The sequence below is a fragment of the Solanum verrucosum genome, unplaced genomic scaffold (genome assembly GCF_900185275.1).
Source record: "Solanum verrucosum unplaced genomic scaffold, falcon-dt-bn FXZP01000995.1, whole genome shotgun sequence".
NCBI lineage: Eukaryota > Viridiplantae > Streptophyta > Magnoliopsida > Solanales > Solanaceae > Solanum > Solanum verrucosum.
In genome coordinates, this window is record NW_026020783.1 from 56616 (window position 1) to 83535 (window position 26920).

The following is a 26920-nucleotide window of genomic DNA, read 5'->3' on the forward strand; positions in this document are numbered from 1 at the left end:
ACTATCCCTCAAACTCAACTGCTCAAGCCTTAAAAAAAGTTTAGAAAATTTTGTAAAAAACTTCTGAAAATAGGGTTCATGCCGAATTATGGACGTGAATGACTCAATTCAAATTTTTCAATAACCATACATAGGACTCAATACTCGGAACTCAACAACTCCAGAACTTAGGAACTTCAATGATACTACTCATTTCAAGAATGCTCAACTCAGAGGGTTCATGCTGAATTATAGGCATGAACAACTCAACTCAGGACTTCATAGGTTAATGTAATATCCCCATGATTAGGACTATAATCTCAAAAGGGTTAGGAACTCAATGCTCAAGAACTTAGAACTTGAAGATACTACTCCCCTCAAAGATGCTCAATTTATGAAGTTTATGCGAAATTTATGGGGATGAACGACTCGACTCGAAGGTTTACATAACAATATGGAACTCATGTATACGACTCTTCTCATTCTCATACTTACTTCCTCATTACTTAGTTCGAATTTATAGTTGATCTCAAAGGATTCACAATTGAACTCAAAGACATTCTTGAACTCTACTCTTAACTCTCTCTTGAATTTGAATTATGAATTTCAGAGTTATGATTCATGATATGAAGGATCTCGTGAATTCATTTTCCTCATTCTTCAACTCACTTACTCGAGCCTTGAAACAAGTTATTTGAAATTGTAAAAGACTCCTAAAACGACTCAAAAGACTTTTTCAAAATGTCTAAAAGAACTCTCAAGACTCAACTCTTAACTCTGCCTTGAATTTGAATTATGAATTAAAGGTTGTGATTAATTTTATGAATGATTTCTAGGTGTTTAGAAGTACTTTAGAGTGATTAGAATCAGCAGGGAGTAAAGGTATACTTTAGAAGAACTTAAATGGAGCAAACGACGGAAAAATGATGGGGGCAGACGATCCAGGCGCATTTCTGGCGTGGGGCACCAGCCCCTAAGTTCAGAGTCCTATTTCTGGTGCACTGTTGGCGCAATTGTGGCGCGCCGCGCCACCATTCCCCCAGACAATTTCGACAATTTTTTCTACTAGTTTTCTGATCTTATTCGACTAGAATCGAATGGTTTCTTCCTCAATCACTTAGAATCGAATATTCAACATATGTACACGATAATCTACTCGAAACAACCCTCAAAACACTAATACTTATCTCAAAAACTCATTGAAATCCCAACAATCAAGATTATGAAAGGTATTCCAAGAAAACTCAACAAGAATTCAAATCCTTCAACTTTAAGAATGAATTTTGCGCTGAAAATAACATGATTGACGTGTGGGTGAATGAACCCAACACTATGAGAACTCACATACCTCTTAGTGATCAACCCTTTGGCGAAACTCCACAAGAAAACTCAAGAATCTTGACGAACGCCTTGAACCTCTCCTCTTTTCCCCTCTTTTCCCTTCTTCAACTCTCTTCTAACACCCTAAGCGTATTGGGGATGAATGAAACTGATTTTAATCAGTTTAGACCCCTAAATTATTACTAAAAATGATTTAAGTTGAAGGAGTAAGGAAAAGACTAAAATACCCCTCAAAGAGTAGTGACGTGGAAATAAAGGTTAAATAAATTGTCATCTTATTAACTATGAAAGTAAAAAATTGTGATACTATGTTTGTAGTCACTGCTCACACATTAGTACTGTAAAACATTGTCTCAGAACTTGAAATTGTCAACGCCATTATAAAGTCGTTGAAACTTATGATACTCTATAGTATTTGACTAATACTCTAAAAATATCGAACTTATGAACTAAATGTCACTTGTCATCAAAGAGAAGATATAGAAACAAAAGGTGTCAACTGCAATGATCTCAAGATTGATGTGCTTATTATGTTTTGACACTTGAGCTCAATTATGTATTTCTAATATGCATTGATGAATTTCTAACTTTCATAAGAATGTGCATATTGTTGTTTAGAAATATTATAAGATAAGCCTCAATGAGACATGATTATGGACCATAGTTTTAAATATTTTATAGATTATGAACCTGGTATAATAAGTTGTTATGTAATGTATGAAAGGAAATATGTAGTCCAAAATTATGTATAACCGTCATAATTCACATTAGTATTTTGTCATATCATGGTATTTATGATGGACATTATAGAAGAGTTGTGTTTTATCCGCAATTAATGAATATGTCAGTAAATATTAGTGTTATGTGGTCTTTGAGCCAAGTGGAAGAATGTTAGACTTTTTATTATTTTATTTTTGATTGAATTAATGTAAAGCCCATAACAATATTAAGTTTCAACCTTTATAAGTTGATCCTCCCTCCATCGTTAGGGTTGTCAAAATGGGCTTGGCTCGTTAAGTCGGTCCAACCCAACCCTTGAATTAAGTGGGGTTGGACCTAATTTTTTTGGCCCATTTAGGAAAGAGGCTTTTTAGCCAAACCTCATTTGGCCCGCTAGCCTCGTAGGCCCAACCCACGAGCCTTAGAGGTCAGCCCCGTGGGCTATGAATGTTAAAAATATTTATTATATATATTTTAGTAGTGTTTTATTTGTAAAGATTTTATCAATAAATATTTAAAAAATATAAAATGAAGTCTAACTCCTTTGCAATTTTTTTACATTTTAGGGCCATTAGCCCACTAAAATCAAGTCTACTTTTATTTTTATGCCTAACTTTCAATTTCCCCTTTGTTGTGTTTATGAAAAAAGTGATCATGTAATATTTTTTGTTCGGATGAATCTTACGATGTTGTATCTTGGTTGTTATGTATTTTTGTAAGTATTCACTTAAGTGTGTAATTCATAAATTAATTTTGTATGTATTGATGTCGTGTTCATCAAATATCAACATTCAATACTCTTTCTAAGACACCAATATTGTTCATTTTTTGGTTGAAGGGTCGACCCGTCCCAATCTGTGGCCCGCTGTGTTGGGCTGCTATTTTATAGGCCCTTTAATTAAAAGGGTCAGGCCGTCCTAACCCATTTAACTCTCTGACCCGTTAGGATTGGGTCGGGTTGGGTTATGTCAACCCATTTTGACAGCTCTAATTAGGGTTATCATATATTATTTGCACAATTTCATCACTAGTGCCGCCGCTAGTAGCGTAAGGTTAGGGCACAAAGGTAGAAATCGATTTTCAATCAAAGCTTTCACTCATCTATGTATAATAATGCTTATGCTTCAGGTATATTCTCTGCAACGTATTCTAATAAGATTATCATTTAAGATCTTGATATACATTAAATTTATGTGATAGAGTGAACGTGTGTGCTTAAAACGGGCACGAAGGTAGAAATCGATTTCAAATTAAGGCTTCTATTTATGTATGATAATGCTTACGCTTTAGGTATGTTTTCTGCAACGTGTTCTAGTATAATTACCATGTTTAAATTCATGATATGCATTAAGTTTATGTGATAGTATGAACATGTGTGCTTAAAACTTATGTTTACATCAACATCTTCGGTTCTTCGAGTGCCACATCCATAATAAGCTCCAACTCGTTCTACTATTATAAGAAACATATTTTTCTACTTGAGCACTTTATTTGTTATGTTGAGGATTGATTGATCAGACCAAAGACTTGATTATATATAGGAAAAAAATATGCTCATATCCTGATTTTGCTTTGTGGGGTGATACCAAATGTCACATACATAATTTGAACAAACAATTTCAAATAATATTCATATGCAATATATACAAGTCTATGTAATTAAGTATTGAATTAATTTGCCAATCAAAGTTATGGTAGAGTGGTAAGTACTCCTTTATTCTTAGTCAAGAAGTCTCAGATTTGAGTCCTCTTGGGTAGGGAGTCACCTTTATTAGGAAGTGCTTTAACCCCAATGTAGGACTTTCCAGGATAAATCCGGATTTAGTCGAACTCCAATATAATTACTGGATCGAATGAGAACCAATTTTTTTTTTAATCAATTTGTTAAAGTAAATATTAATATTCCATATTTGAATTTTATTTGATAAAATTGGATTATATATGAAGTATAATTTACTAACATTTGATGGGAGGGTAAAGTTGGATTAAATATGATGTATGTATAGTTGGATTAAATGTGAAGTATACTTTTGTCTGTCTGCTTCTTTTTCAAAGTGTATAATGTACTACTAGTATCACGAAATTAAATACTTGCCATTAACATACTCCTTCAGTTCACTTTTATTCGTCACTTATTTTTAAAATAAATTTTTATTTTTACTTGTCACTTTAGAAAAAATAATTAGTATTTTTTCCATGTTTCAGCATTAAATATTCATCTTCCAAATCATTTTCCAAGGCCTAACTAAACATCATTTAATAGGGATAATTTGTTAAATACTTGTATCAATAATTGTTTTCTTAATGAGTGTGTTAAATTAAACAATGACAAGTAAAAATGAAGGAAAAATTACTGAAATACACGTCTTATGTTTCCCTTATTTCCAATATCCCCTTCTATTTCTAAAAACCTCTAAAATCCCTTATTTCTTTAATGTATCCGAGCCAGTATTTAATGTATCTGATCTACATATTATGTATCCGGTTCATTTTATAATGTATTCGAGCTACATATTATGTATCCGAGCTAGTTTTTAATGTATCCGAACTACATATTATGTATCCGGTTTATGTTATAATGTATCTGAGATACTCTTTAATGTATCCGAGCTACATATTATGTATTCGGTTTGTGTTAATTTTAAGGGATTAATGTAATTACAAACTAAAGATGGATAAATTGTAATTTCATATTAAAACTATGTGATTCCTAATCAGAGTTGTCAAATTTTTTACTTTATAGGATTTTTTAACGTAATCTTCAAATATTTAAAAGACTAATACAAGTAAGATAAATAAACTAAAACGAAAAAGTATGAAAATTACATAAATGCCCTCGGCTAGAAGCAGACATACTAACCAAGATGTGTTGACTTTTCTATATAGTAATAAAATAATAACTTCCGAAATAATAATAGTTGGGAAAAAGGACAAATATACCCCCGAACTTTCGTGAATGATATATAAATACCCCTCGTTATACTTTTAGAACGTTGATGCCCCCACTGTCTAATTTTTAGAGCGTGTATACCCTTTGGACTAACGGAGGGACACGTGTCACAATCTTAACAACTTATCAAACATTTATTTAATTTTTATTTCCAATTAAATAATCCGACTCGAATAATTAAAAACCCACCCAAATAAATCTCAAATAATTTAAGACCCAACTAATGGTGGAACAGGAAAGCGGTAGATAGAAAGCGCACGGTCCAGTGTGTAGTAATTGATTTTGATGAAACAATGCAAGTGTTCATGTTCTCATGAGCAAGATATAACAAGAGCAGTTTCTGTGAACTGTTATATAGAGAGGCAACAATTTGGAGATCCAAGCTAGAGGTGAGGGGTCTTCAATCAAATAGGAAAAGAATATTGGGAGTGGTTGCAGAGGGAGGATGCACAGACTTGTGGGGAAGACACGGTTCCATGACTGAACAGCTTCTTCTCGGGTTCGATTTGTCGGAGTTCGCTGGTTCGATTCACCGGAGGTCGTTGGTTCGATTCACCGAAATTGTTGGAGCAATAGTGAGGGAGAGATGGGTAAGTGGTGGTCAGGTTTCATGGTGGATGAAGGGTCGCTGCCTCACTAATTTCGCTGGAGCGTTGCTAGAGCAAAAGAGGTTGAGTTCGATAGCAATTAGAGGTGGTTTTGTACATGGAGCTTCGCCGGAGAAGATGGAGATGCGGCAGTGGTGTTGGGTAACTAGTTCTTGGGGTGTGTGGTCGCTGGAACTAGAGAAGAATGGAAAAATGGGATTTATTTGGGTGGGTCTTAAATTATTTGGGTGTGTTTTTAATTATCCGGGTCGAATTATTTAATTGGAAATAAAAATTAAATAAATTTTTGATAGGTTGTTAAGATCGTGACACCTTTCCCTCCGTTAGTCTTAAGGGTATACACGCTCCAAAAATTAGACGGTAGGGGCATCAAAGTTCTAAAAATATAACGAGGGGTATTTAGATATCATTTACGAATGTTCGGGGGTATATTTGTCATTTTTCCCAAAATAGTCTACAGGATAGTTAAAAGTTGGATGACTCCAAATTTTTATATAATTTAGAAATATTTTAATTTGTTAATTATTGTAATTTACGGTAATATTTTAAGTCGAATGAATGATAAATTTGTTTAATTAATTGAAGGACATTTTTGGTCATTTTTCAGTGATACGTGATCTGCCATAATGAGGAGTACCAGTACATACAAATTTCTGCAAAAGCAACTGCTCGTTTCTGTGAAAGTCTCTGTCAGTCTGCTTCCTCACCGTTGATCAAACACACCCTTCTTGTGTTGTTCTCTCTATTTTGGTTCATCATATTACTCTCTATTTTCTCACAATTTCTCTTCACAAGTTGACAAAAAAAGGTTACCCACTTCAGGTATTATGCTTTAATTTGCACCTTCTATGGAAGAAATGGAGTTGCATATCATACTCTCTCTTTCGTTTCTTCAAGTGATCAGTGTATTGTTTTCACTGCTTTTATTATACATATTTCATTTTATTTTTTGTGAACTGGGTTTCTGTTGTATACTATGTTGCGTGGTTGATAATGGATTTTTGGAAAAATAAGAAGAAGATAAACAGTTAGGGCTTTGGTGTGACTTGAGTTTTTTTTTTTTTTTTTGTGAATGATCTCACGATAATATTGCTATATTTTAGCAACACTGTATAATAGTTTAGTACTTTATTATTGTAGTTATTTTGTTGAAATGTTGGTGGTACTTCTGAAATTAAATGATGTTTCTGGAACTAGCATTGTTTTGGGGATCATATGTGTTTGTTTTTATCTTTTGAATAATATCAATTTTATGGTAGCTAAATGATGAATATTTCGGTTTGATGGACCCCCATTTGTAATGTAATTTGTGAATGGTGTTATTTTTCTTTCCCATGTAAAATATCTACTCTAATGGATACAACTGACGCCTATTATAGCTGTTCTGAATGTATTTGTTTCTGATCTGTGTTTATATTAAGTTTTTCCTGGGAAGTTATCAATGATACCTTGTTCCTGTGGTGGGGGGGAGAGGGTTTGTGAAGGGATTTTTTTTTTATTAATGTGGGGTTTTCACTGCTTTTTATTATACACATTTCATTTTTTTTTTGTTTGTGAACTGGGTTTGTGTTGTATACTATGTGACGTGGTTGATACATATGAAAAAAGGAAAAAAAATGCTGATAGTTAGGGCTTTGGGGTTTAATGACTTGAGATTTTTTTTTTGAATGATACATAACATTTTAGTTTAGTACTTTAATTATTGCAGTTATTTTGTTGAAATGTTGGTGGTACTTCTGAAATTAAATGTTGGATTGTGGGATATTCTGGAGAATGAAGCTGTAGAGATAACAAAGTAAAACTTGTCTTTTGCTATTTTCTGAACTACAAATGATCTGTTGTTGTGTCCACCTACTGTTATTAGGTCTGTGTGTCAGTTTTTAATTCTGGTATTATTTGATTTTGTACTAGTTTCTTCTTCTTCTTGTCGTTTTTTGTGTCTTTAATGTATCATGAAAAATTGTTATATGAGTAAGAGAAATCCTTTTGACACATGGGGATGACCTGTTATCCGCCAATATGTTATTTTTTGCTATGCCTTGTTCTACCTCTGCATTGTCTTTTCCGAACTGACTTGTTATGTGTTACTTGAGCCTCTCTATCTCCATGAGATAGGGGTAAGGTCTTGGGACACTCTACCCTCCCAAACTCCACCAGTGGGAATACATTGGGTATGTTGTTGTTGTTGATAAATAGCATATATGACTGTTTAATCATGTGTTATTGATGCAAGTTTTTGTTAACTATGACAAATAGGTAGACACTTCAAAATTATTGTTCATGGCATCATCGGACGAAGAGGGTGAAATTGTTCCCAACTGCATAACCAATTACCATTTTGTTGATAGCAATGGAGGAGTTGCTTCATTTTCCATTTTGCCTCTTCAGTGGGGTGAGGATGACATACTTGGGGCACTGAACTCAGAGATATTTTTGCGTGGAACTGCAGATGATGGTCTTCAGCCCATCTATAAGAAGGTTCTAGCATGGAGATTTGAACTTTCTTATGCCCTGCCAGAAATTCATGTGCTCTCCAAAGATAAAATCTGGATCAAACTTCTTAAACCCCGAGCAGGTTATGTAGATACTATCAGAACAGTACTCATCACTGTTCATTTTCTCCACTTTGTGAAGAAGAACCCAGACGCAGTTGGAGGGATTGTGTGGAATTACATTGGGAAAAGTTTAAGGTGCTGAAAGTCACACCTAAATCCTTTAAATGTTTTGTTGCCAAATTTGGTTATAATGGAATCTACTAAATCAGTTCTTTTAGTGCACATGAGGTACTACCTTCTAAAGATGATCTACTAGAGCACATGCCAACAATCAAAGAAGCTGCAAGGAGGGATAAAGATTTATCTAATTCCAAGGTTGTGATGCTTTAGTTATTGGTATAACATGTTTGTTGTCGTGTTGACTTTCTGCATAGCTATCTAATTCTTTTGGTGTGTAGGTAGCTGAATGTAGTTTCAAAGTATGTCTCTTTTCTTTTCTCAAAAAAAAAGTATGTCTCTTTTCTGTAAGACCAGTGAGAGTTTTGCACCTAAGGGTGTATCCTCATGGGTCAATGAAGTGGCTTGTAAATCATGAGGTCTCACGTTCAAATCTGTAATACTTGATGATTTCTTCTCATCTGTCGAAGCCTTGATGGCTTGAGAGTCATGAGGCTTAAGTTATGTTTCAGTGTAGCATGACTATCACTATCTGATCCTTATTTGAGTGTCAGTTACTGGTCTATCATTTACTTGCTTTTGAACTAGTTCTTCTTCTAGTTGCTAATATCCTACCTTGCTGTGCTATCACCTGCTTCTGATTTTTCACTGCGTATACATTATCATTTCCGGCATTATTCTGTACTGAAATTAACATTTGAAAACAGAGTTTTGATGCATTTATTTTGGAGACATCACGAAAGAGGATACACAGTTATGAGGTTAGATGCAATTTATATGTTGTCTCATTTTATGCTTAATCAAGAATTATCAGTTATTACTTGTGGCTTGTCTAGCAGTGCAATCAAGCAAAAAAGAGACCCCGGTTTATTATTGAGACCGATAACGATGCTGATAGTGGTGGCGATGATGATGCAGTTGAAGATGAACAATTTGATCATGTTTGTGCTCTTTGTGATGATGGGGGAGAACTTCTATGGTAACTCAACATTTCCAATATAAGCTCTCTATATCTTGTGTAGGTGTAAACATTAAACATGGGCAAAGAAAAGAAAAAATTGGTAAAAGTAATTAGAACATAGAAGGGCTAAAATTATACATAACTCAGAAAGTGTTACCCATGACTCTAGGATGAACTTGAGTTCATCATATGATCATTTGCTTTTTTTTTCCCTTTCTCTTAATTAGTTAATGGTTTTATTGATATTAAAAGGGGAAATCCCTTGTACTAGCTACTAGGTATATATACAAAAGTAAAAAAATCTCAAACAGAGATATGTTTCTCTGCTAGGAGCATCAACCATCTATACTGATTGTAATCTCATGGGTTCGCCCAAAATTTGCAAGAAGACGAAAATGCAACTTTTGAATGTAATTAAATCACTTCAATGCCCATTGATTTCTTTCTTTAGAGATAATTTATACGGGTGGCAAAGGGGCATATCCCATGCTTTATTTCTTCCTTATCATTCTGATTTCCAGCTATGGAGCATGTACTGTACCCTCGTTACCCATTCAATTTTGAACTGGTTCGAAGCAACACCCCTTAATAAATATGCTAGCAAATAATAGCTGACATCTCTTGATCCTCCCACCCCCACCCCAACGCGTGTATTAACATTAACGTCAAACCTTCTTCTTTCTACTTCTCGTGTAATTTCTCTGTTGTGAAGATGGTTTCTCAATCTGCTAAGTGCAAACCATTCAAAGAAGTGGTGCTTTAGGATTCCAGACTAAGAAGTGAGGGTAAACCACACCCTCCTTAGCAGGCTATATAGTATAATGATTTCGTTGTGAATGACTTATTTCTCTATCCTTCCAATTCCATGTATCTTGACTCGTGATTGATATTTGTTGCTTATAGAATAGCTCAAGATTTGGAGCTTCACAAAATTTGATCTTACAAATCTCTACTAAATTTTAAGTCCTTCGGAATTTCCCTTTCCTCCTTGATACTAGTTTATCTGAATAATGTTAGTAAATTGTTGGTAGGATATGTTGGAAATTGTGACCTAGTGGTTAAAAGTCCACTCTACATCACATAGGACTGGGTTCATTCCACCAAACATCTAACCTTTCCCCAATATTCACAGACCCATCCTCCAAAAGAATTTAAAGGGAAAGTTATTAGTCCCAATTGAATGCTATGGAACATAACTCCAAATAATAATTCTTCAAGTCTATGATCCCTAGCCTCCACTATACTTCCCTTCCCCTCCACCCAAGAAATATGAAGAGAAATTGATATTTGTCCTGTCAGTTCATTCTCAGAGCTAAGTAGCATGGACTCTTCACTTTTGGTGCCACATCCTGTTGACAAGACTTGGGTGTGGGATCCGTAACGGATATGGTCAATTGATTTTGGGTACTTTGATCAAAATCGATTGAGAAATATGCAACTATTTCTGAAATCAAAACAAAAGCTAGGTGAATTCATAATTTAGACATATGTTTTTTATTGCTAAAAGATATTTCAACTTAAAGGTCCGCATCAGAAGGTGCTTTAAAAATATTTACATGTCAATATCATTGTTGAATGTGCAATGAACTTAAGAAGCCTTTCATGACCTCTACATCATTTGCAGTAGCCATGTTACACCAAAAAAACATGCAAGGAGATGCATTTGTACTTAATAATAATTATATATTCAAACTTGCTGTCAGAAATTCGTGCATTCCTTCCAAATAGTCCACCATAATTTAGGCTTATTCTTTTAACTCTACATTTAAAATATTTGAAATACTTTTATCCAAATCTCCACACCCGTATCCATACCTGGATCTGTACCCCCAAATTTTAAAATTTAGATCATGAAGGACTCAAACTCTAGATCTGCACCCATGCCGGACACCTGCACCCGAGTCCGAGCAACTTAGTCTCTCAGAAGTAAGCTAGTCTGATCTAATTAACTGAGATCATAACACAAGTAACTAAAATTTATATTGGACTAAATCATCTGGCTCCTGTCTAAAGCTTAAAGATGTTAGTGAAAAAAAAAGGCTAATAGAGGAGATCAGCATTGAACTCTTTTTAAAGGAATCATCTTTTTTGTTGCTGCCTTTGGATTGTATAAATCGTTTTTGTGTATAGCATTTTTCCATGGATTTACCTTCATTCATTAGTGTGATTTTAATCCTAAGATGTTTGGGAAAAACTATGGTATATGTCCTTCAATGTTTGCAGAGTGTTGTACTGCTTGAATGTTGTCTGTCTGAATGCTGTTTGTCAGTTGTGAAGGCCGCTGCATACGATCTTTCCATCCGACCGTGGAATCTGGAGCTGAATCTTCTTGTGAATCTCTTTCTTACAGAAATCACCAAGTACGAATCTGAAATTTTTGTTCTTTGTCCTGGTTTCTCAAAATTTTGCTGCTTCTCTTTATATTTTGTCATCATTTAGGGGTTTATCCAACTGCACTAGGAAGTGCTTCAAGCTTGGTTGTTTGTAAAGTTTCAGCATGTGACTTCCCTTTAACAATAAGATAGAAGTTTTAACATATGGCTGTTTCACAGGCAATCCAGACCTTCTTGTGCAAAAATTGCCAATATCAACAACATCAATGTTTTGCTTGTGGCTTGTTGGGGTCTTCTGACAAATTAACTGGTGCAGAGGTTTGAATTTCTTGTCCTTTATACACATGAAAATCTTAAGGGTAGAATCAACAAAATGCCAAATTTTCTAATTTTCTTCTTTGACTTGGAAGATAAAATTTCACAAATCTATGTTGTAAGCTCTGTCCCTTTTTTTTTTTCTTATTTCGAAAAGGCAACACTTTGTACTATAGACCCTACTGAAACCCCCTTTACAAAAAGTAAGCAGTTAAAACAGAAAAAACTCCTCAATTCTAGCAAGATTCTAAAACTTCTAGGATAGCTTTTGCATCTAGGGGGGGGGGTACTCTTTGTACACTAAAACCATAATAACAAAATACAGTCGGTTTTAATCTTCTGTAATGTTCTACTTCTGTCTTCAAAACACCTGGCATTCCTCTCCTTCCCAATAGTCTGCCAAATACAAGCTGGAGTGGTTCTCCAGTATCTCATGTTCTTTGCACCAATCTCAGCTTCCTCCCAACTAGAGAGAGTGTCAACAACCTTGCTAGGCATTGTCCAATGTATGCCTCTGAGATTGATGAGAATCTTCCATAGTAGGTCAGCGATTCTGCAGTACAAAAACAAATGCCAACTGTCTCTCCACATAAACAGCAGTTGTGAGTTGTGACTAAGATGATATTTCTCTTTCTCAAGTTTTCATGGGTCAGTACAATCTCCTTTGCTTGCCGCCATGAGAAGCATACAACCTTCAGAGGTGTTCTGGCTTTCCAGACTTGTTTCCATGGCCACTTTGTGGTCTGTGGAAAGGTCATGTCAAGAGTCTTGTACCCTGAACTCACTTTGTAAACCCCTTTTCTGTGTCCATTCCACCATAGTCCGTCCATCCCATCCGTTAGCCCTTGAAAGGTTTCAAGTGTTTTAAGAGCTCAAGCAGTCTTTGGATTTCCCAGTCATTCAAGCTTTTTCTGAAAATTAAATCCCAACCTTGAGGAGACCACATGTCAGCCACAGTTCTGTCATGTTATTGAGCTAAATCAAACATGCCTGGAAATATCTCTAATAAACTTCTGTTGCGTAACCATGTCTTTTCAGAAGGCAGATTTGTTGCCATCATGCACTTTAATGACAGTATGGTTCTTTAAAGTAGTCCACCATTTTCTTATGGATCTACAGACAGTTACACCATAAGGATTGTTTGCCACCTTGGTAACCCAATCATCCATCTCCCCATACTTCATTCTGATCACATCACTCCACAAAGATTGTTATTCTTGTGCATATTTCCACAGTCACTTCAGTTTTAGGGCCTTTGATTCTTCAAGTTTTTAATGCCAATGCCTACTTGCTTGAGTTCTGTCCTTATTGTTGAGAAAACTGATTTTAACAAATAAACAGATTTCGTTAATGATTACATAGGATCTTTTATTTCTGTTTTTTTTTTTTTTAAATTTTATTTCATTTCATTTGGTTAATGTCTTTTGGGTTTGAAAGTTTTATTTCGTGACTCAATCTTGTTTTATATCACTCATCCCCTATCCCCTATCAATTTACGAGGAAGATAAATATTTAGTTATAGTAACCAACATGTTTTTCACATGCTCAAGTCTATCAAATGATTCAAATCATTGTCAGAGCTTTTACATATGCACAGGTTTGAAAAATCTTTAAACATTAAAGAAAACGCTAGATCTAGACAAAAGGCAAGGTATTGGAGAGTGGAGAGAAGGGGTAGCTTCTCTCTCCTATCCTGTACTCTTTTTACCGTACTGATTGTTTCATTTTTCCTAGTGTCTCTGGACCATCCCTAGATAATGTTTGAGAAGTTTTAATATCTGGTTTTGCATTATGCTTCTACATTTCTAGTCAAGCACTTCCAAAGTGGTCTTTTCAATTTTTTTTCCTTTGTAGTCCTTAGCGGGGATATTGTAGTTTTCTCTGTGTTAGAATGTCAACATAATGCACTGGATTATTCATTGTAAATAAGGGCCTGTTTAGATGTGTTATATGAAATCATGATTTGAAGTTGAAGTTTTGTTTGGACATGCAATTTGGATTTTTTAAGTTGTATTTTTTCTCATAAACATGAAAACCCCACAAGTTGTGAAAACTATCAAAATTTCTCCAACTCTTATGCATCTTATCAAATGAGCCAACCATAGTTCATAAACAAGATATCGGAATATCCTAAGGCATCGGATTAATAAATCACATATCTCCACACTCCCTTTATAAATAAATGTTTGGTTATTACAAACTTCCAAATACACATAATTTTATATAGATCCACTAGTCAACAATAGTAGTAACTAGTTACTCTTTAATATAATCCTCAAGTAAGTCCTCTCACATGGTACAATCAGTCTCTTCACGCCGAGCATGAGTCTTTTTTCTAAAAAAAAATACTAACTTATGGGTCAAGTTTTACATTTAAAAAAAATTGAAATCATGATTTGGAATCCAAATCATGTTTTTTTTAGGAGAATTTGGGATTTGAAATCATGATCCCAAATCGTATGTCCAAACGCTGTTTTGAAATCATGACTTCATATCACATGTCCAAATACAAGCTAAGACAAGAGTCTTCTCTTGTGGTATCTGTGGAATAACTATTTTCTGAATCCACACATGACTCAAATCTCGTATAACTTGAGCTGACTCTGTATCTAACTTGCAACAGTGTCATATGTCATTTTTCTTCATTCTTGTGTCCAGAGGCTTATTTTGGAGTATTGGTGAGGTGGAGGGGAGCTGCAACACTCACCGGGGGGAGGGGGGAGCTTATTAAGTAGAACTGTAGAAGGAGAGAATATTAAATAGGCTGGAGGGATGATTGAACGGAACAATTTATCAGGTTTAAGGAAAAATGGTTCTCTAATGAGGAGAGGTAGAAACCAGATCTGACTGGGGTTAAAGAAATGCAGGAAACCACTTTGTTTTAAAAATGCAGAAAATCAAGAGAGAAACCAGATCTGACTGGGGTTAAAGAAATGCAGGAGGAAACCACTTTGTTTTAAAAATGCAGAAAATCAAGAGAGAAATTAGATGGGAAAGGTGGGTGGGAGTATGCTAGGATTAAAGCAGGTAGTCACCTCAGAGTACGTCTGTCTTCTATTTCTCATCACTGGATAGTGCTAGCATGAAAATGGTAGTACATGCTACCTTCTGGAACAATGTAAATAATTTTTGTCATATAATAGAATATGCTTATTCTTCTACCTATCTGATCTGTGTTTTGCTCAAATGAAGAGAATTGGAAGATGGTTGGAATTTCTGCAGTTGAACCAGAGCCATTTCTGATTCCCAGAATATGGACGAATTGGGAATTGGATAATACTGGAGATACTGATATATGTTTCTTCTACATATTTTCCAATTCTTCATATCACTGTTATTCTATTTTGATATCCAAATTGCTCACCTATGTTTAATTTGCACAATGTCCCCAAGGTCTTCCCTTGCATTTCGGCAACTTGTGGACACTTCTTTCATCCTAAATGCATCTCAGAGTTACTTCATCCGGGTGATAAATGTCGAGCCTTAGAGCTGCAGAAGGAAATCGTAGCTGGAGAATCATTTACTTGCCCTGCTCATAAATGTTCTGTCTGCAAGCAAGGGGAGGATAAAAAGGAATATGAGTTGCAATTTGCAATTTGTAGACGCTGTCCAAAGGCATATCACCGCAGATGCTTACCAAGGTTTCCTTGATCCTATTGTCTTGATTTTGAGTGCTTTGATTAAATAATACTTGAGGACAGAAGTATTGGGAATCTCATGTTGTGTTTTCTTGTTGACTTTTCTAAGATGTATTTCTTTTGAGCCCTCCCATTATGACAAAAACATCCAGAAAAGGGCTTGGAATGATCTTTTGCCCAGACGTATCTTGATATACTGTATGTAAGTTTCATCTGCAACTTCAGGAATCATGAACCATTCATGTTCTTAATATCTGTTAAAAGAATTACCAAAACCTACCTCTGCCCAGGGACCACAAGATCATTCCTAAAATTGGGACTCCAAAAAGGGACCATATCGTGTTTCCACATATTGATGGGAAAGCAAACTCACAATCCTCAGGACTTCCATCAGGACCTGTGAGGATGCTCTCACGAAGGAGTAAGGTTCTTGGTGCTCTCACTGAAACAAGCTTCCTGCACATGAAAAGGACTTTTGAGGCGGGGCACAATGCTACTGAAGTTGGTGATTCTTATGGAAAAGGTGCTACATGGCTTATACAAGCTCTTGTTCTGTAATTGGTCAAAGCTATTAAGTCTATTAAAGATTTACATCTATGTCAGGAAAACAATTGAAGCCTCCAACACAGGAAAGAGGTAAATTGAAGGTGCCACTAAAGTTGGTCTGTGCCCCACAAAGTACTTTTAGTGGCAAGACGGTGAATGTCCGTCCAGTTATGCCTGTGATGAAGAAGACCAGCATTACACAGCAATTGGCTGATAATGAAATGAAAAAGAGGTACTCAATGGACTTCATCATGTTCTTAAAGTTGAATCATCCTTCCATTTTCCATCCAAGATATAACTTTTAATGGATGTTAAATGCATTTGGTTAACCTATTTACTTTGCATTTGATACTTGGTTTGCAGAATGATGACTTTGATAAAAAACTCCACCTCTTCGTTTAATGTGGAGGAATTTGTGAATGAGCAGTACCGGAAATGTATAGATAGTAACTCTCAAAAAAATTTCACAGACAAGGCCATTACCTTGGGAAAAGTTCAGTGTTCCGTAAAGGTACATCTACTGGTTCAGCATTGAAGAGAATGTAATCAGTTTTTCTTCTTATTTCTTCTGCAGTTTCCTCTTATATAAAACATTCCTCTTTATTTTCTGGACCAGGCTATTCAAGTAGCGTTGAAGAAACTAGACGAAGGATGCAGCATTGAAGACGCCAAAGCTGTCTGCGAGCCAGAAATTCTTAGTCAGATTTTCAGATGGAAGGTTGCTCCACAGGACCTAAAATGTTCTTACCTATAAACACAGGCTTTATATAGCTACATTCTTGCTCCTGACTTGATGTGTTATTTTGTGATTAAATTTTTGACGAGTTTCTTGCTCCAGATTTACGCTATGTTGTGCAGTATGTTCCCTTGTTGGGTGATACATAGGGAGTGCATGTCATGTCCAACAATTCTGACAAAAAAGAGGAGTGTCGAACATAGGGAGTGCATGTCATGTCCAACAATTCTGAAAGAAAGAGGAGTGTCGATATGACAACAACAACATACCTAGTGTAGTCCCACAGAGTGGGTTCTGGGGAGGGTAGGGTGTACACAGGCTTTACCTCTACCTCAGAGGTGAGGTAGAGAGGCTGCTTCTAATAGCCCTCGACTCAAGACAAAAACAATGTAGAAAAAGACGTAATGAAAGTACTAGACAATTGAAAATAACAAAAACAAGAGATATTAGTAGAACAATACTACAACAATAATCCTACAATCGAACTACAAGAAACAACAAATAGTAACATAAGTGGAAGAACATGAAACTACAAGAATAGTACTACAACAGGAGTGTCGATATGACATATCATATATACTTGGAACAGAAAGAAGGGATAAAGAAAGAACTTTTAGGGTTTAAATCATCCCTGGAAAAGCTTAACGAGGCCTAGTTCTCTTTGGAAATGTTAGCCCATGAAAAATACTTGACAAAACACCATTTTCAAGAAAGAGAGTTGGTTCATATTAGTGACATCTTTTGGTTGGAGCTAAATGAACTATATCAATAGAAATGTAGTACCTCTGCTACTTCTTTTTAACCAACAGCTGAGATTTTTATCTTGCTTGGATGGTGGTGATCTAGTTGTAGGAGTATATTAGATTATTGAACTTACTACTTGCACCAACAGAATTCTAATGCACTTCTACAAGTTTCCACATGTGATTAGCAAGATGCTGTCATAGCTACGGGTTAACCGTCTCCATGATAACATAAATTATTTTGTGCAAGAATATAATAACTCCCTTTGATGGTCTAGCTGTTACCTAGTCCAAAAATTAAACCAAAAATCTGCCTCAGCTGCTGGAAGTTCCTGCATCAATGCATGCTTGGAGCCCGATTCCTTTATTAGCTCGTGGAATAGAATTACTAGCTCTTCTTTCTTATGCACCTTTTAGATCTCTCTAGATCGTTTCTTGCTAAAGACTAGGCAAATAATTCATGCACTTGAAGGTAGTCTCTAAACTTGCATGCATTGCATCACAACAAGTTGTATATCACAACAATTAAGTTTTTTAGTTCCACCGAATGTTGTTAATTATTTTCAAGAGTTCAATCTTATTGGTGTGAGAAGAAGAAGCTATTGTATGTCAGTATTTGGAGAATCGGCACCATAAGCTTTGTATTTGTATGGAAATGTTAATTTGTTTTTCTTTTTCTTTTTCGGGAAATGTTTATTTCGTTCACCTTGATGTTCTCAATATCTCGCGTCATCTTACATAATACAATATGCTAGATATATATCTCAGTGTTAATAACCTATTCCTACACAAAGATATGGTTATCCTTTCTGTACTGGAGACTGTTATTTCTACCTTGAATAGTTGGTAAATACAGCTAAAAACTCTTCTTTGGCAGTGTTGACTGATTGCAAGAAGATTTTTTTACTGGAGGGTGTAATTGGTGATTCCTTTTGCGCCTATTGCCTTACCTATCGAATATGACCATGATATGAAAATCTAGACACATACCTTCTCAATTATGGATACTGGAAGTTCCTGCAGTTTATGGATCTTTGTTTTCTACTCAACATTTCAATCTCTGTCAAATGAATTGCCAATCATTTCTAAATTTTTTTTTTTTTTTGAAAATGGCAAGGGTGTATTCTTCAGCATTAAGGAGATGCTGGTGACCTGCAAACAGAGGGGAACAAAAGAAGAGAAAAAAAAGAAGAGGAAAAACAAAAATACTTACAAGGGTCCTAATAATTCTACAATCTGTTCTGTATCCTCTAAACCTTTCTCTTTACACCAAAAATAAAAAGAATGCAATACAATCCCATCTAACCTTCTGAATGGAATTGGACCTATCTTCAAAATTTCTACTATTTCTTTCTTTCCATACTGTCCACCAAATGCAATGTGGAATTATCCTCCACCATGCCTTTTGACTCGTGCTCCCCCCTCTTCTTATCCAACAACTCAACAAATCTGCAGTATGCTCGGGCATGGTCCTGTTTGTTTTTGTGAGACTAAGGAAGATGGCCCAAATTTGTGTTGTAAAGTTGCAATGCAAGAATAGATGCTGGTTGGTCTCTGCTGCGTTCCCGCATAATGAACACCAAGATACTATAATCTTTCCTTTTCTCCTCAGCACTTCATGTGTCAGGCAAGCCCTTCTAGCAACCAACCATGTAAAGCATTTTATCTTAGTTGGTGCTAAGGTTCTCCATACCTTTCTCCACAAACTCTGCTTAGAGTTGTGTTGCTGTGGACTTTCCATTTTGTATGCTCTGCTAACCGTGAAAGCCCCATCTTTACTATGTTTCCATCTCAAAGAATCAGGAGCATTGGTGATGCCAGGGAAGTTTTCTAATAGGTCTAGCAATTTGGCCACTCTCTCCACTTCCCAGTCATTCAAAAACCTTCTGAAGATTAGATCCCACCCTTGTGCTGTCCAACATTCATTGATATTTGCATCAGGATTACTACATAGTAAGAACAGATCTGGAAAGGATTCTTTTAGAGGAATCTGTTTGTTCCGCGCATTTGTCCAAAACTTAGTTCTCCTGCCATCTCCCACTTCAATGTACGTATTAGCTTCAAGTTTTTGCCATAAGTTTCTGATAGTTCTCCAGATCCCCCACCCCATAGGCATCAACACTAACATTACTGCACCAAGGATTGTACTCACCATACTTGGATCTGATGACTTCCTTCCATAAAGCTTACCCCTCTTCATTATACCTCCGTCCTCCATAACCACTTCATCAAAAGACTATTGTTTTGTTTCCTTAGATCTCTAATACCCATACCTCCTTTGTCTTTGCTTTTCAAGGTTATCTCCCATTTGACTAGGTTATAACCTTTAATTTCTTTGCATCCATGCCAAAGGAAGTCCCTCCTTAATTTGTCCAGCTTCTTCAGAACTTTGGGGGGTAATGGAAATAGTGACATGACATAAGTAGGAAGGGAGTCTAGCACTGAATTGATGAGAGTGTGTCTGCCTCCCATAGACAAATATTGAGCCTTCCATCTTGCTAATCTCCTTTCTGTTTTCTCCACAATGCCATCCCAAATTTGTATGCTCGTGTTCATTTTCCAAAGGCATATCTAAGTAAACTGTTGGCATATTCTCCACTTTGCACCCCAAAATATCTGCCAGATTCAAAATGTTTGTCACCTCCTTGATTGGAAATAAATTGCTTTTTCCCCCAATGCACTTTCAAACCCGAGGAAGCTTCAAAAAACAGTAAGATTGTTTTTAAGAATCTTATTTGGTCCTCCCGAGGTTCACAAAAAATGATAGTGTCATCTGCATATAGCAAATGACCAATCATTTCTATTATTAAGCTGTATTTGAGCCTTCAATGGTTGTTTTTGATTGACTATCTGATGAATGAGTTGCAAATATTCATTTCTCTCTTGTATGTTACAGAAGAAGCTTGGATCTTATCTTGCCCCTTTTCTTAATGGGATGCGCTATACATCTTTTGGTCGCCACTTCACGAAGGTGGACAAACTGAAGGAGGTATGTCCTGTTTTTGCATTTTATTATTAGTTCTTGTATCTTGATGGATATGTTGTTGTTGTATCTTGTATCTCAATGGGAGTGATAATATAGCTACATCTCACTAGTAAACCCTGTCTTACATCTTCAGAGTTTTTCTAATCGATGCAACTTTAAAACAAACTCAACAAAGCCGGTATACTAGTCAACCCTGTCTTCCATCGTCATAGCTTTTCTATTCGATCCAAGGCTAAAACGTACCCCAGAAACATTACATGAGGAAACAGATTAATACCCTGGAATTTTGTATGCATGTTTTCAGTTTTCTAACAAGGTTTGCCCAAAAAAAATAAAAACAAGGTTTACCAGAAGTGCTTCCTGAAAGTAAATAGAGCTGTATAGTTTCTGAATATGATGTAGAAGTTGCAATAACAAATTTCAAACTCTCTCATTTGGCTAAGCCTAAATAAAAGTCAAGATAATCATTCAGAATATTGTAATAGAATATTATTGATGATTATGTCTTTGTTGAAAGTCAAGAGAGCTATTAAGCTAGCGTTTGGTCATAGATTCCCAAATATTTTTGGCCAGTCATTTTTGGGTGAAGTTTCACAATGTGTTTGACCATAGTTTTTGGGAAAAATATTTGACTTAAAGAAATATGATTTATATCCATAAGTTTTAAAAACTATTAAAAATACTCATATAAGTTCGTATTATCATTTTTTGATGAACATGCTCTGTGACAAAAATTAAACTCATAAATTATAAGCTCCAACCTTCTTATAAAAAATATTTCCAATTTTTATATTTACGTTACTTTTAACAAGTTCTATGGAACAATACCATTACATACTTGAGTGTCAGATAGCAACAAACACATCATAAACATAAATACAATACATAAGTTGAGTGAGTGCCTTCATGGTGCGTTTCTCAAGCTTGTCAAGTTGGGATTAATAAATGTTGGGGTGTTATTATAAAATATAAAAGTTTGGGGTAAACTTTAATTTTTTAAAAGTTCCAAAAAAATAAAACTTGGCCTGAAAACTAGTTTTTTTTTTTTATATAGTTTTTGGGAATTTGGGTTTTTCGCCAAAAATTGTCATGTTATATGGCCAAACTCTTTTTTCCAAGTTTTATTTCCAAAAACTACTTCTACTCTTTATGGACAAATGGATCCTAAGTATGGCTTTGCATAATCTTTGAGTTGAAGTTGAAATATAGGATTTGAAGTTGGAAAATGGTCTGTGGAAGTCACGTTTGGACATGAACTTGGATGGCAAGTTGAAGATTTGAAATGTTTTGTTTGAAATGCTCATTCAGACTGCTATTTCAATATTTCTCTTGAAGTTCAAATAATATTTTACTTGAATTTCAAATAATTTTTCACTAGAAACCCAATATTTCATGGCCAACCATTATTTGCAAATATTTTTCAATACGTAAACTTTTGACATAATTATTTGATGGACAAGCAAGCCATTAAGAATGTTGTGTGGAATATCTAATGATTATGTCATGATAATTAGGAATCTTTTTGTATATAAGGGCTTGTATTAGTTATGTTGAGATTATTTCCTATGCAGTGTTTGGTTTGGTGTATTAAAAATAACATGCATTGTATAGTTTCTAAAAAAATATTTATTTACAAAAATACCCTCCTCAAATATGGGGAAAGGATGTGGAAAAGGGTTTGAGGGGCATTTGTGTTTTTAATCATGGCATGCATTAAAACCCTCTTCATTACTAATACAATGGATTTCCATATTAGTTATACATACCTTCAATATCAATTAGAGTGTATTACTAATGCATACATAGGTGAAAAAGTGTACCAAACAAGGTATTAGTAATACACAAAGCAAAGCTAATGCATGCATTATTTTTTCTAATGCACTCTACCAAATGACCTATAAAGAAAAGAGAAAGAAGAGATATTGGGGAATGAATAGCTTAATTATTCCCTCAAGCAAGTTGGGACTTTTGTAATGGTTACAAGTAATCCAAAAATGGAAATGAGAATAATTCCTATTCCTAATTTACACTATTACAAGGATTGTAAATCATTTCCAATACAAGGAATGATCACTTAGCTTGTTTACTTGTTCCAAACGTTAACTTTCTTAACTCCCTCGCAAGTTGGAATTATAAAACGGTGTTGTCAAAAGCACAATTAAGCCTAGAAGCGAGGCTCAAAACATGTTGAGCGCTTCGCCTCACCTCACTAAGGATGTTGTTTAGTGTCGTCTTTAAGGTTTTAAGACAAATTTCCCTTGCGAACGAGCCTCTCCTAAAGAGGCTACACTAAGCAATTGTTATTTCATTTTATCGTTTTTTTTTAAATTTCTTTGTCCATATATTTATTATTCATTGCTTATATTTATTAGTCTTGGACTAAACATATACTCCATAATTTTGAGTGTATTTTTTTTTTCTATTTTCGCCTTTTCTCATTAAAGCCCACACGTTATTTGCTCTTTGCACTTAAAGCCCCAACAGGCCTTAGAGCTTTTATGTACTTCTTATAACATTGGTATAAAATGTACATTAACATTCTTAGTACTCACTCTCTAGTTGGGATGTATACAATGTATGCTCCTAACTTGATACACATTTGCTTAATACTACGGCTGCAAATCGGTTTTGTAAGAATATACGCCACAAACTGATCATTCAAGTTGATGAAACATGTCATAATGCAAATACTTGTTTGACCATCAGTATTTGAATATACTGAATTTTGGTGTTCAAATTACTGGTATAGTATTTAAATACTAGTTTAAGGAGTAGTTAAAGTGAAATAATGGTTTCCATTTACAAATATTCGACTTTCACATACTTTGTGAGATAAAGTTCATTTCCAAACACAACTGCAACTTCCAAATACTCCTTTTCAACTTCAACCAAATTTTCCCAAATGCCTACGTTATATTTTAATATATAACCTACTTGTATTTTGCACTTGCAGCACAGACATTATATTCTATCCCACTATTTTTTTGTTGCCCGTAGTTATAAATTGTATCAGACTTATTATGTGTTTTTATGCAAATTAGAGACTGAATCATTGTGCAGGTAGTTGACAGACTAAGATGGTATGTGCAGGATGGTGACACGGTAAAAAGTCCTTATGAGTTTGCTTCTTTATTTCCTTGTAGTTGTCTCTCTTCTTGTATTAACATCATAACCTGCCTATCTTTTCTTTTTTTCTCTTGCTTCTTTATTTCCTTGTACTTGTCTCTCTTCTTGTATTGACATCAAAACCTGCCTATCTTTTCTTTTTTACTTTTGATGTGGAGGGTGTACATTGTATTTTGTTGACTTAAAAGGTGATTTCTGAATTTCCAAAAATTTTCAGTCTGCCTAATTTTTGTTAAATTCAGATTACAAATTCAGTTAAACAGATTCTTTTACTCCTTCAATTTTGTCATTGATAAGTTTTTTCTCAGAACCTTTGATATTTTCAGTTAAACATCTCTTGTCATGCACTTGTTTGCTTTGTTTTTTTTATTTCTTCTTCTTCCTTCTCTTCCAAGGGTCTATCAGAAAAAACAACCTCTCTACCCTCACAAAGGTAGGGGTAAGGTTTGTTTATACCGCGCCCTCCCTCACCCCACTTGTGGGACTATACTGGGTATGTTGTTGTTGTTCTTCCTTCTCTTATCTTGTTCAAAGGATTGCAGCTTTACATACTTCCTTGAATGCTGATACGTTTCTTGTTCAGATAGTCGATTTCTGCTGTGGATCCAATGATTTTAGCTGCTTGATGAAAGAAGAACTAGACAGAATGGGGAAAACATGCCAATTCAGAAATTTTGATCTTGTACAAACAAAGGTAAATTATTTCATAACAATCATATCAACTACCTTCATTTTGATTATCTGAATTGGAGGTGAACCAGATTACTGCTGGGAATTCTGTTTTTTTTTTTTTTGGGTAAAACACGGTAAATTAGAGTTTTCCCTAATTTTTCCTCTTTCAGCAACTGTTCTTGTGTGATTGTTGGATCAGTCAATTGAGTAGGGGCCCTTCATGTTACAACTAGCTAGTCTTTTTTGCTCCAGTCAAACAATACCTTAAGATTTGTTCATTAGCCAAATGTTACAACGTAGCACTCGATAACCAACATGTGGTATATTATTACGCAAATAAAACGTGATGGGTTGTAAGTAGAATGATGAAAGAGAATGAAAATATGTAGTATGGTCTTTTCTTTATCATTGGTAATTGAGGGATGAGTTATTCTTTTAGGGTATGGTGAAGTTTCTACGTGTGTGAATACTATTTAGCTTCAGTCTGTGTTGTCAGACACAACATAGGTTGAGCAGAGAGATGCTCCAATTTCACTTGGAAAATGCCTCATAGACACGAGAGGTCACCAATTTAGTAAACAATTTCTACTTCTGGACAACAGACCATCCTTGACAATTAGGTTCTTCGCCACTTATAATGCTCCATCAAGTGAGAAGATTTGCTTGTTAAGAACATTGCTTTAAAATCTGACTGAACTTAACACATCTAACCTAGTCAACTCGACTTCGTTAAATAGTTTGACTCTTGAAAAAGACTATGATCAGTCATGATTAAAGCTCAATCTACTCACCAGGATATAGGGAGTATTTAGTTTATCGAGCCAACTCAAAAGCACATTACTATTTAGTACAAGTTATTCACGACATCTGAGATGCTAGAGAGTCGGTAGTTTCATATAGTTATGAAAGTATTACCATACATATTCCTTTTATGAAAGCATTATGAGCAAGGTTTAAATTTTTAACTAATCAGATCTTCAATTTTTCTCAACTCACTGAGTAATACGGTCCAGTCTATAGGTTTCTGTCTTTAGACTGTTGTTTAACTAAATAATCTGTGCGCTTTGATGCTTCACAATAACACACATCTGATTGGTTTCTGGAGATTGATATAGATATTACTCTTTTTTATTTATTTTATTTTATTCTGATTTTGCAACTATTGCTTGAACTAATAGGGGCATTATGAACCATTATTCTATAAATTACAGAAAAACAGGCTGTCTTGGATGTTTTTTGATAGATTGAACGGTAGAGGGAAGGGAAGGGATAGAGTTAATGCATTTGTACACCTATGTTAGTCTCCTCTTGTGTACTTCCTACGCAAACTACGAATATGAAACCTTCCTCCCACTTTTGCTCTATTTCCTTAAAGTCCACACTTGCCCCTGTAAGATCGTTTGCTTTGTATTCATTAACTTAGTGCCTTGTCTAATTGTGTCTTTTAAGTTAATGAATAACTTCTTGAGATTTCACAACTTTCCAGAATGATTTCAACTTTGAGAAGAGGGATTGGATGACTGTTGGTTTAAGAGACTTGCCAGAAGGATCCAAATTGGTATGTTGGAAATCCTCGGCTTTGAATAACTTGACATTGTTTTGAATAACCCATCTTATCTTGTGCCTTGAGTAGATCATGGGGTTTAATCCCCCTTTCTCCACGGCAAATGAATTTATAAGCAAAGCTCTCACATTCAGACCGAAGCTTTTAATTATTACTGTTCCGAAAGAAACAAAAAGGTGAAGATTTATATTATGAAAGCAGCATGTTCAGTTATTTTCTGCTTACCGCTTGATTTATCAATCTTCTGCCATTGCAGACTTGATAAAAGAAAGAATCCTTATGATTTAATTTGGGAAGATGACGTTATCTTGGCTGGCAAGGTGCAAAAGATTGAAAACCTAAGATTTTTACTGCCTCATTTTTCTCTTTACAAATGATATGACTCGGTTGTTATGCCAGTCCTTTTACCTGCCAGGATCAATTAATGTGCATAACCAGCAGATGGAGCAATGGAACATCGTGTCCCCTCCATTGTATCTGTGGAGTCGCCCAGATTGGACTGCTAAGCACAAAGCAGTAGCTATGCAGCACGGGCATATTAGAAAGTCTGAAGCAGAAGGAAACATAGTAAATACAGGGATCACAAATTACTTGATGCAAGAAACGCATGATTGCTATGGTGACTTTTCCGACATCCTGACCAGCTGTGGTGACATTAGTAGCTTGCTGGATGATATTCCTGAGATTTCTATTGATGCTGAATATAATCAAAATCAACATTTTGGAGTTCCTGAGCAGGATATGTGCTACCAAGGTAAGGATGAAAATGAAACGTCACCAGCTGAGGATATGTGCATTGACATGGATCTGTCAACTCCAACGAATTCCCCACTTCACTGAAAGATCAAGTCTAGGCCTTCGTCATGTCTCAACTTTTGGTAGTGTCGCTTGAAATTTTCATTTTTAATGATAAGGTTACTGTACAGTAGAATATCCACAGATAATATTACAAGTAGATTTGGTAATCTACTTGCTCTGCAGACTTCCAAAAACTGAAACCATAATATATGTTGCAGAGTGAAGGTTCCAG

General features: G+C 35.2%; 1 protein-coding gene across 3 annotated transcripts; it reads left to right on the forward strand.

Moving 5' to 3' along the window:
- Nucleotides 1-6385: 6385 nt before the first annotated feature.
- LOC125813074 (protein ENHANCED DOWNY MILDEW 2-like) lies at nucleotides 6386-26736 on the forward strand. 3 transcript variants are annotated; one of them, XM_049492562.1, is made up of 20 exons: nucleotides 6386-6420; nucleotides 7855-8288; nucleotides 8363-8468; nucleotides 8978-9031; nucleotides 9110-9249; nucleotides 11501-11591; nucleotides 11784-11882; nucleotides 15273-15520; nucleotides 15627-15719; nucleotides 15808-16040; nucleotides 16121-16295; nucleotides 16427-16574; nucleotides 16680-16781; nucleotides 20439-20531; nucleotides 23589-23630; nucleotides 24238-24348; nucleotides 25813-25884; nucleotides 25960-26066; nucleotides 26147-26210; nucleotides 26290-26736. In XM_049492562.1, the coding sequence occupies exons 2-20, from the start codon at nucleotides 7879-7881 to the stop codon at nucleotides 26728-26730; spliced, it is 2829 nt and encodes a 942-aa protein (XP_049348519.1). In that variant the 5' UTR covers nucleotides 6386-6420; nucleotides 7855-7878; the 3' UTR covers nucleotides 26731-26736. The 3 variants fall into 3 exon arrangements, with proteins under 3 accessions (XP_049348519.1, XP_049348518.1, XP_049348520.1); XM_049492561.1 differs by lacking the exon at nucleotides 6386-6420 and adding an exon at nucleotides 7635-7769; XM_049492563.1 differs by lacking the exon at nucleotides 6386-6420 and adding an exon at nucleotides 7656-7769 and having other exon boundaries at nucleotides 8372-8468.
- Nucleotides 26737-26920: the final 184 nt, after the last annotated feature.

Coding starts and splice junctions, on each gene's coding strand:
- LOC125813074 (XM_049492562.1), top strand. CDS start 7,879: ATGGCATCATCGGACGAAGAGGGTGAAATTGTTCCCAACTGCATAACC. Junction 11,883..15,272: donor ACAAATTAACTGGTGCAGAG/GTTTGAATTTCT, acceptor AATGTCCCCAAG/GTCTTCCCTTGCATTTCGGC. Junction 16,041..16,120: donor TGGTGATTCTTATGGAAAAG/GTGCTACATGGC, acceptor CATCTATGTCAG/GAAAACAATTGAAGCCTCCA.